The sequence below is a fragment of the Zingiber officinale genome, chromosome 6B (assembly GCF_018446385.1).
Source record: "Zingiber officinale cultivar Zhangliang chromosome 6B, Zo_v1.1, whole genome shotgun sequence".
Classification (NCBI taxonomy): domain Eukaryota; kingdom Viridiplantae; phylum Streptophyta; class Magnoliopsida; order Zingiberales; family Zingiberaceae; genus Zingiber; species Zingiber officinale.
The window spans coordinates 119395106-119406349 of NC_055996.1; the positions used below are offsets into that span (position 1 = coordinate 119395106).

General features: G+C 39.8%; 1 protein-coding gene across 1 annotated transcript; it reads right to left on the bottom strand.

Moving 5' to 3' along the window:
- Positions 1–1311: 1311 nt before the first annotated feature.
- LOC121990592 (ABC transporter B family member 11-like) lies at positions 1312–9423 on the bottom strand. The gene is made up of 12 exons (XM_042544702.1): positions 9220–9423; positions 5797–5851; positions 5520–5695; positions 5217–5438; positions 4875–5113; positions 4232–4757; positions 3884–4157; positions 3150–3792; positions 2818–3046; positions 2480–2746; positions 2134–2397; positions 1312–2003 (listed from the first exon to the last, which is right to left on the bottom strand). Exons 1-12 carry the CDS (start codon positions 9406–9408, stop codon positions 1344–1346), a joined length of 3744 nt encoding a protein of 1247 aa, XP_042400636.1. The 5' UTR covers positions 9409–9423; the 3' UTR covers positions 1312–1343.
- Between the last annotated feature and the right edge of the window lie 1821 nt (positions 9424–11244).

Here is an 11244-nt window from a genome sequence, read left to right on the forward strand (position 1 = left end):
TATCTTATCAAACAAGCTTGAACACCCTAAAGCTCGGCTCAGCTCGGCTTGTTTACATCCCTAGTAGCAACTCCCCCGGACCACTACCCCCGAGCAAGAGGCATGTCTGATCGGACAAAGGGCAACCCTCCGACAACAATGCGGCCGAACGGAAAGCAAGGCAATAACTGTGCATTACGTCCTGGGTGGGGCTATTTGGCCAAGCAGCGACTGGTCAGCCGCGTGCAGGCCCACTAGCTATTTTGTCATATATTTTTGGGAGTTTGTGCCGTTGACAGCAGAGCATATCCAATAGGCAAATTATACTTTAAAAGTTTCCAGACCGTCACATCAAAGAGTTGCAAACACTACAATGACACTATAAAAGGGGGTCCCCATTTATAGACGGAGTTATCCGTAACTTCGTTTTCTACATGCTTTAGCTATAGTTCTCCACTTTTCTACATCATCGGAGACTGACCTGAGCGTTGGAGGGCCAATACCGAGAATCTCTTCCTAGTCCGGCACTGATGCTTTTGTGTCGCAGGACTGTGAGAAGTCTTCATTTCGTCAACCTTCAAGCCATATTCCCAGCTTGTCATCATCTCCGTTTTCAGCCAGAATCATTATGCGTTTGTGATTTGAGAAGTATAAGAAGTTAAAATATATATATATCTATTCTAAAAGTAATTAGTTTAGTCCCATGAATATTTTTCATCATTATTAGATAAATCAAAAAGTGCCCGCAGAGGCTCATCAAGTAGCAGTATTCTTAAGTTTGTCATATTACTAAAGAAAAATTCATGTAGTATACCATAATTGAAATTCGAATCTTAAATATCTTGATTAACTATTTGGAGAACTTAACTGTCGCATCGTAGCCTCGGGATAATCAGTTAAGGTACAAATTTTACTAAAGGTGAAGTCATCATCTTAGTCGCCTTTATAAGACGCCCTGCACCAAAAAAAAACGAGTAAATCACAAGAACCTTTGCCAAGTGCAGCAGGAACCAATTTTACTAAGGGATGATAACCTTAAGAAGGACGTTAATCATTTTCGGTTTTGTATATTTTGTATTCATCCAGGAAAATATACAACTATGTCACACACGTTAAAAGTAGACATTATTATTTTAAAAATATATTCTTCACCTAATTTTCATACATCTAATCAGAATAACACATTAAACACACCCTTAATATTTCTATATTTCTATTCGCATTTTATATAGGAGCGTTAGATTTTAGAATTATTTATTATCCAAAGGAACTTCAGTTGAATTTGATCAACGATAAGACTACACTATGATATCGCGTCTATCCATGCCCGGTTTCATGTCATCCCCAATCGACGAACTAGAGTTTTATGCTGTTGTCAGTGACGACGGACTTGTTTGCAGTGCAACAAGAGAAGCATACACGCCATCCTCAATCCCCATCAATTGTTCATGTCGTCCTCGCTCAACCACGGCGCCATTCTGGACCACCGCAATCGCATCGGCTCCTCTAACAGCAGAAAGCCGGTGCGCAATGACTACCGTCGTTCTCCCAACCATGGCTCGATCAAGTGCATCTTGCACCACTCTCTCCGACTCGGCATCCAACGCACTCGTCGCTTCGTCAAGTAGCAACACTTTAGGATCCTTAAGGATGGCCCTCGCAATGGCTATCCGTTGCTTTTGTCCACCTGAGAGCTGCACACCTCGCTCACCGACGTTGGTGTCGTATCCTTGAGGAAGGCCAGAGATGAAGCGATGAGCTCCGGTAGCTTCGGTGGCGGCTATGATCTCATCCTCCGCTACTGGCCCTTGCTTGCCGTAAGCTATGTTGGAACGTATGGTACCATTGAACAGCACGGGTTCTTGGCTCACCAACCCAATCTGCTCCCTCAGCCAACGAATGTTCAACTTCTTGATGTCTACTCCGTCCAACAATATAAAGCCTGCATCAGGATCGTAGAATCTCTCAAGAAGAGCAATGACTGTGGACTTTCCGCAACCGCTCTGTCCGACAAGTGCAATAGTCTGCAGAACATCGTGCAAAGAAGGTACTAAATTAACAACTTTCCACAGATATCGTTAAACTTAGGAATAGAGTATGTTTTGTTCTTCTTGTAAATGCTATTTATTTTTTCTTACAGCTGGTACGACGTACCTTTCCGGGAGGTATGCTCAGGCAAAAGTCAGTGAAGATCTTCACATGCGGGCGAGATGGATAACTGAAGCTGACGTTTCCAAGCTTGATATCTCCTCTAACACTTTCAATCACAGCTCCCTCATCGGAGCTAGAATCAATTTTAGATTCGCGATCTAGGATGGCGAATATGGAGGCAGCTGAATCCTTGGCATTGGAATAGTCAATGAGAAGGGTGCTCGAAATGGAAACCATGAGAGCTGCCAAGGATAAAGCATAGAACACCTACAGTTCGAAATAAGACTCAGAAAAGAAAACAAAAAAAATGGAAAGCACAGAGATTGTTGTAAGATGGAAAGTTAATTACCTTGAATACTTGGGAGAAATTTGCCTCTCCATCGCGAACAAAACGAGCTCCGACATAAAAACAGAGGGCATATGTGCAATACATCATTAGAAATGAAGATCCATAACCCAAGCCGCTTATCATTCCATGCTTTTGTGCTCGACTCACTGGGATTGCACATTTTGCTTGGTAAGCAGCCAAGCATTTCTCCTCCGCTGTGAAAGAGGCTACGGTGCGGATGCTGGCAATTGCATCACTTGCCACTTGGCTTGCTTCTTCGTACATTGCCTTCACGATGCGTAATAGTTTCAAGAATAATGAAACGCTCTAGACAAAGAGATCAAACAGGAGACTATTACCTTAGCATCTCCACTGAAACCACGATGGAACTTCTGTTGAAAAAATTCTTGTAGGCCTAGTAAAGGTGCTAGTACAAGTATTATTAGTGCCAGTTTCCAGTTTGCCGCCATTGCTATCACGATTCCCACAATAATTGTTGCGATAGTCTGAACCATAACGGCCAAAGTATCTCCCACAAGCCTGCGCACGGTCGTAGCATCTGTTGCTAACCTCGCACCTAGTTGTCCACTGAAAAGATCATACTTGAAAATATTTATTCGGATCATAAAAGTCACTCTGTGCCGTGCAGTACCGACATCTAAATACAAGATCAAATTAAATCCAAACTAACCTACTATTAGACGGCTCATCAAACCAACCGATTTCTTGGTGCACCATCTTTTCAAATGAAAGGGATCTTATACGCTGGATCAGCTTGGCACCGGCCACTCCAAATAAATAGTACTGCACTGGCACCACAAGAAAAGCGATTAGCCCTATAAGACAGTACATCAGTGCCCAAAACCTTGAGCCTTTACGAAGTTCATGTGGTGGTTCAAAGAACGTATTAAACACGCTCGAAATTAGAATCCCAAAAACAGGGAATAGCGCCCCATGTATTGCAGCAAAAACGGATCCCAAAGCAAGCACAGGTACTTCCGACTTGTTTAGGTATGCCAGTCTTTTAATATTTGCTTGTCTGTGACTGCTGTTATGATTGTTCTTCTCTTCGATTTGATATCCTGTTGAACTTCCATCTTGGGGTTCAACGGGAAAATGAGTGGATATTCTGGTAGAGGTGCTGTTTCGTCCAAGTGATGAGTTTTTACTTGAAGATCTTCCGATAGACAATTCACTGCTGCCAGATCGACTCAACTTCTGTGCATGGGCAACGAACGTAGTAGGAGCTTCTTTCGCATGTTTATTACCATGTTGGAGTTGTACTAGTTGGGAGTAAAAACTTTGAGGGTCCATGATCAACTCATCATGTGATCCTGCATGGTATAGTGCAATTATCCAAATCTATATATTAGTTTAATAAGAGATGAGAGTATGAATACATGAGACACCATAATAAGCACTTGCCTTGTTCTACCAACTTTCCACGAGACACGACTGATATTTTATCAACATTCTTGATGGTGCTCAAACGATGGGCGACAACAATCGTGGTCCTATTTGTCATGATCGTCTCTAGTGCATCCTGAACTATTCGCTCAGACTCAGCATCTAATGCACTTGTCGCTTCATCAAGAAGCAGGATCTTGGGATTCTTCAGAATAACCCTTGCAATTGCAATCCTCTGCTTTTGGCCACCGGAGAGTTGTGTTCCATGTTCTCCAACCATGGTATCGAGCCCCTGGAAGAAACAGGCTTACATTAAGAAGAATAACATCAACAAAAACAAGGTCAATTGGTGATATTTTTCTTTACGTTTGGCATCTGCCCAATGAACTTTGCAGCATTAGCAAGCTCCAGAGCTCTCAAAATCTCTTCAGGAGTTGCGCTTTCCTTTCCGTACGTGATGTTTTCCTTAATAGTGGTGGTAAACAAGACAGGTTCTTGGCTAACAAGTCCAATTTGTTGTCTTATCCATTTAAGCTTCAGCTTTTTTAAGTTGACGCCATCTATAAGTACTTCGCCAATTTGCGGATCATAGAATCTCTCCACTAAGCTGATCACAGTAGATTTTCCACTGCCACTCTCTCCTACTAAAGCCATAGTTGTACCACTTGAAATACGCAAGGAGAAACCATCAAATATCAGTTGTTCAGGCCTCGACGGATAGCTGAAGTGAACATCTCTGAGTTCAACCTCACCCTTGATATCTTCCAATAAAATGCCACTGGTGTCATGAACATCGATACTCGGTATTTGGTTGATTGTCTCGAACATTTTGTATGCTGCAGCTTGGCCCGATGCAAAGGCGGACAGGGATGGTGATGCTTGGCCAAGAGACCTAGTTGAGGGGGGAAAAATGAAATTAAATCCAAGAACATATATAGCCAAGACTTTTAGATTCTGCTCAGATTGAGGAAAGTATCCAAAATGCTATGAGATTTGTCTGAGGACTTACATTCCACCTGTAGTGATAGCTATCATAACATTGAAAACAGTTCCTCCGTCATAACCTTTTTCTATGATAAGCTTGGCACCGTACCATACAGCCAGACCATAGGAACAGAAAAGAATAAACATAACAACACCCATTCCAAAACCAGCAGCAGTCCCCTGACCAACAGCAGCTTTATATGATTTATTTATCAGATTCTTGTAACTATCAATTGCTTGATTCTCGCCATTAAAAGACACAACCTGATAATTGATATGGTAAACAAAAGAGAGAAAGTGGACTAGAATTTAGAGCTATAAATAACACTGCACCAAATACAAACAACTGCAGAGAATTTAAACATACTGTTCTAATAGATCCAACTGTGTGTTCAACCACAGTACCAGCTTGGGCATATGCCTTCTGCGCACGATTTGAAGATTTGAAAATAACTAATGACATGGCGGCTCCAGCAGCAGCTATAAGAGGTATGCTTGACATTAGGACGAGTGACAGGAGCCAACCTTTCGTCAATGCAACAATGAAGCTACCAAACAAGGTTGCACATAACTGAATGAATTTGCCAACCTGGAAAACAGTAATTGCTAGTAACACAAAGAACATGATTGATGATTGTATGTCTTGTGGGTTGTAATCCAGGAACTCTACCTTCTCACCAATAGCATCTTGGATAAGTATTGTGCCTCCAGACATTCTACTTATCACTTCTCCTGTTGTTGATTCATTATCAAAAAATTCAATTTCTTGTCTGAGTATTGCTTTCAAGTATAAACAACGGATCCGTGCTGCCTGCCTTTCTCCACTAACCATCCAGCAAGCCACCTCTGCCAATGAAGTTAATTGGAAATGTAAATTAGGAAATTGAATGAATGCACAATGTTGAGCTTCCAAATTCAGAATACTTGGGCCTGAATGTCACACTTACGAAGAAAGGATGCAGCAGCTGCTCCGGCGCCTAAATAAATAAATTTTACAACCACCTGAAAAGGAAAATCTGACCAATTAACAAAAGTACAAATAAAACAGAAACAAAACTCGACGAAGTACCTTTTTTTTTTTTTCAAATAGTTCATCAAGAGGAAAAATTAAAATCAGATTACAGGAATCTGCTTGGTTCACTGCTTCAAGCTCAGACTTGGTAGTGGTGACTGTGCTACTAAAGGTAATGTTAAGCTCGGGAATCTAATGAATGGTTGCTCGAGCAGCTCAAACAAGGTGCTTAAGTGTTGACCGTCAATTAAGCCAAATAGCTTCTCCACATCTACATCACTTCTTCATTGGATGAGAATTTGAATCTGAATTGTGGACAATGAGTAGGGCATTAGGATGTTTAAAAAGTTCCCCTTCTATCATACCTTCACAACCTTTTTGTAGGCTTGAAGACCATTCCAAATTGTTGTTTCCATAACGTACATGATCCATCATCCATGATACCCCACCATGATATTGATCTTGCTTCAAGTCAGTCTAACCTGGGGATGGACTGTGAGGGACGTCTAGGATGAGTGTAATCACCTTTGCTACAATTGGTTCAAGTCAATCAGCCATGCCTTCATGACTCTATCGGCACTCTTGCTAACGTATGTGAAGACGTTAGACTAGAAGACTCGCTTCTCCTAGAAGGTCAATAGGTCAACATATTATCTGACCTCTCCCACGCAGTCAACATATTGACACAAAGATTCGTAGAAAGTCACTAGTGCACAAAGAACAAGCTCAATTTAATTCCTTGAACCCTTTACTCCAAGCTCGCAGAACTCTTCCCTCCTAGCTCTCCCCTCCAAGCAATCCGAACTCCCCGAGCTCTCCCCTTCGAGCACTTCGAGCTCCCTGAGCTCTCCAAATCAAACTCTCAACACTGAACTCCCTAAGCTCTTCCCTCCGGACACCAAGCTCCTCAAGCTCCGTATGCCGAGTTCCATTTCTATAGATCCTTATTCTGATTGTGGCTCATCTACAGTGACCCCCCTACAACTATAGGTAATAATCAGACATGGCCTAGAATCCCTACATGGCCTTCCATGATTCACACCTCCACAATCCCTAAAATCTAACAGCTAAGGAGAAGATGAAAATTATTATTGATTGGAGTAATATCGCTCACCCCAAATGGTTCAATATCATTTGTCCCACGATAAGATACAGACAAATAAATCACAAGGGACATTTTGCCCTAGTATATCGGCCCTTTGCATAGGGGAGGCTAGACATCCAATAAGACATTTTGTATCGGTTGGAAATTGACCCCAAAATCTATTGGAGGAAACACCCATGTGAGTATTAATTGCGCCAACCCATGATGAAGGCTATAGTAGTTGTTTATCCTTTTGACACCAATAGGGAATCATTCCCCTAAGGTCTCTTAGATGAAGTTCCTCTTAGTAGTGGTGGAGACCTAACCCTTGGCCAAGATTACTAAAGACATAGCCATGAAGTTTACTTAGAAAAATCTCATCTACAAGTTCAGATTGGCATGGAAGCTGATCTCAAACAATGAAAGGCAATTACAAAGAAGAAAGATTCAGACCTAGTGCAAGGAATTTAAAATCCAACAAATCTTCACCTCGATAGCATATCCGCAAAGTAATGACCAATTTGAGGTCAACAATAAAGACATCATACAATGTCTCGGAACTAAACTGAAGCACATTGGGGGGAGCAACGCAGATAAGCTACCTGGCATATTGTAGTCATACTGCACTAATGTTGAGGATCACCATTAGAGAAATCATGCTCAATCCAATGGGTGAATTGGAAAGGGGTTATGCTCAACACAACTCTTTGTCCTTGAGATTAGTAAGTTTCCATATAGATTGCTCATTAAAAAGCTCAAAGAGGGTTGTGTGAATTGGAAAAACTCTAAACAAACTACTCTATCTTTTATAACATTGTATTTTTATAGGCCATTTAGACAAGTGTCCTCTAATAAAAAAAAAATAGATCATTACCTTAATGGTCCCTCTAGTGTCGGTCCCACAGATATGGAGGAAGGTAAATGCAGATACACATGTGTTAAACACAGTGGAATAAACCTCAGGTCATCAGTTCCTGAGAATGTACCCCTAACGCCAGAAATGTCATGCGCCCACAGTCTGCGCTACGCTTTGGGGGCAAACAACACTATGACTACGTTTGGTTGAGGGTAATGTAATTAAGCTTGTAATGCAATAAACTTTGTAATGTAATGCAATCTTGAGTACATTACTACGTTTGGTAATGTAATGTATGTAATATTTGATTACAAGGGTGATTACATGTCTAATATTTTTTTATAAGAAATGTAATTTGTATTATTATAAAATGATAAAAATATCCTACGACCTCTACCAGAGGTCGCCGCCGTATCTCTACCGGAGGTGGTGGTTGGCGGTGGTGGCAGACGACGGTGCCCGGAGGTGATCGGTGGTGGCCGGCCGGCGACCAGCGACGGCGGCGGCGAAAGGGACCGTCGATGATCGATTGATGTCGAAAATGAACTAGGGGTATATTTGTTATTTAAATTTTAGTTAAACGGTGACTTCGTAATATAATTAGATTACATGGTGTTTACTTTATAATCCAGATTACAAAACTTTATTACCTTTTGTAATCCAGATTATATTGCATTACAGTTTTAAAACTGTATCAAAAATTAATTTTGTAATATAATCTTGATTACATTACAAGGTGGATTACATCCTACCAAACTTAACCTATGGGTCTTATGTATACTTTTTTTTAATGATTAACCATCATGAGTCTTATGTATAAATAAAAAAACAGAGAAATAGAAATGAAATAACAATTTAAAAATATAATTGTAGTCTAATCTTTTATATATATATATATATATATATAAAAGTTATTTATGTAAAACATTAGCACAAATATAGTAGTTATTATGAACATGGTATGCAATCACAGCTATAAATTAGGGGAGTTAAATATCTGAATTGTTAATATTTTTATTTGTATGATAAAGTCTTTTTTGATATAAATCAAAAAACTATGGGTAAGTATTAATTGCTATTCGTGTTATCATTTGCATATTCTTTTATGTGCTTAGATATCTTCTTGAGGCATTGCGTTCCAAATTGCATGTACGACAAGATTTCATATTTTCTTAACAGCAAAGAATCAGCACTAAAATACGCTGAATTTTACACTTAAGGGGGTTACGGATTTGTGCAGTATGACGAGAAAAACACGAAACAAGAATCCCCAAACCCATCTGGTTTCCAAAATAGACAAAATCATAGATACGAAGGGTAAAAAACAAAATACGAAAAGAAAAAAACATAAGCACACAATCTCATATTCAATCTTTGCGAAACGAATCAAAACCTACCGGGATGATTAATTAACCCACCTTGGATACCTCACGGACGATGGAATCCTTGTCAGAGGATCCGAAGGCGTTGATGAGCTCTCCGAAGACGATGGTCATCAACGGCATGGCCAAGCCGCTACCCACCGCGCCGACCGTCCCCGCCGTCATGAGAGCGACATCCCGCGCGTCTGCGAAGGAAAACAGCTTGTGGAAGGGCACACTCCCCATCTTCTCCTTCTCCTTCTCCTTCTCTATCTCCTTCTCCTTCTCCCGCCGCCCGTCCTCCCCGTCGCCCATTGCCGACCTCGATACAGAGCACGGCTGACGAGTGAGGAGTGTACGTTGGCTTATATAGGAATGGGGGCAGGGTTGGATCCGACGGTGGGGACGAGTACGACTACACAATGCTTCTAGAAACAGTGCTAAGCGCAGCAGAGGTACACGTGTAGAACAAAACTGGCGTTCCTGGGTTCCCTGAGTGGCACTGACCCTCTTCTTTCTTAAGTTCAAGTTCAGTATTCTCACCCGATTAATTTTAAAATGATCGATCTTATCAATTTTTTTTTGTTTGTTTTTATCAATGTTCATTCAGAGAGAGACAATATTCTTAAATTCACTTTTAACTGGTGAAAAAATATCTTAAGATTCAAATATTATATGTTAATTATCCCTTAAAGGCCTAATCATCCACCAGGCCTCTTCACCGTTTTTCTTTTCTGAATTCCTTCCAAATGAGTCCTGGCAATTAAATGGAGACCACATGGCTGTTTTAGTAAAACCTGGCGATCGAACTCCTACCATTTACTAGCACAACAAAAATAGGAAAATAACTAAAAGAATAAAAAACCTATTTAGGAAAGAAATAAAATAAATAAACGCTTGTTAGTTAGATATATATATATATTTAAATCAAATCAAATCAAATTGAACATTTATCATAGGAAATTCTTAGTAATTAATAATTACCAAATAGACTCTCATATTAGCTGAGGTGTTCTCTTCATTCGAACGGAAAGACCTACTCCAAATTCCTTCTAGAAAATCAGACTTCCCTTCATTGGATCAAATTAATTCGGTACCGTGGAAAATCTTGTACTACTATAGTTGATGTCGGTGATAGATTTGTGCTCTAAAAAGCCGGGCGCGTTTGACTGGATTGCCGAATTTAGCCCGACACGCGATTTCCTGGATCTGGTGTGATGCCATGTTCTTTCACCCAACTTGGGCTTATAGCATCCACAATGAGGCTTTTTCTTATTCTGTTCTGATGTGATCATGAGTAAGAATTCTCTCTTATCCGCGAATTTTTAGCCTTGTCCCACCGTTAATTTTTATTTTTTATTTAAAAAATTATTTATAAATATATTTTTAATTATTTTTTATTATTTTTATCATTTTCTCAATTCTTTTTTTTTCATTACGAAAATATCTTAATTTATTTTAAAGGGCTGAAAATTCAGATCGATCTATGCTTCATGGATTCTAGATAAATAAATTGATAGAAGATATGGAGGATATAGATGAACAAAAAATACTTCAACTAAATGAGCAGCGATAAATAGTAAGTCAAAGAGCTCAAAGTCTTCCGATAGAACACAAAAAAGTAGGTATTTAAATTAGGATCGTGAAGTCGAACATGCTCATCTTTTCAATGATTACTTCTATGATGAATCAGTATATCCTGATGATATATTTCGACGTTAATTCTGAATACAAAGAAGGTTATTCCTTCATATAGTCGATGCCTTAAAAAATCATTTAGAATATTTTTAATGGAAGGTCGATGCGACAGAAAAAAAAGGTTTGTTGTCACTTCAGAAATGCACGGTGACTATCTATCAATTGGCGTATGAAGTCTCTGTTGATAATTACGATGAGCACCTACGAATTACTGAAACAACTATTATCCAATGCTTATTCAACTTCTGCCGATATGTAATTGAAGTGCTTGGGGCTCAATATTTGAGAAGACCTAATATTGCTAATATCCAACACTTACTTGAAATTCATGAGCAGAGACACGACTTTCCTTATATGTTGGGTAATCTTGATTGTATGCATTGA

What these genes read in the sequence shown, in the direction of transcription:
- LOC121990592 (XM_042544702.1), bottom strand. Translation starts at nt 9,408, where the DNA reads ATGGGGAGTGTGCCCTTCCACAAGCTGTTTTCCTTCGCAGACGCGCGG. An exon ending in AGCTGCTGCATCCTTTCTTC is followed by an intron (nt 5,696 to 5,796) that starts GTAAGTGTGACA and finishes CTTCATTGGCAG; the next exon opens with AGGTGGCTTGCTGGATGGTT. An exon ending in AAGATGCTATTGGTGAGAAG is followed by an intron (nt 5,439 to 5,519) that starts GTAGAGTTCCTG and finishes ACTGTTTTCCAG; the next exon opens with GTTGGCAAATTCATTCAGTT.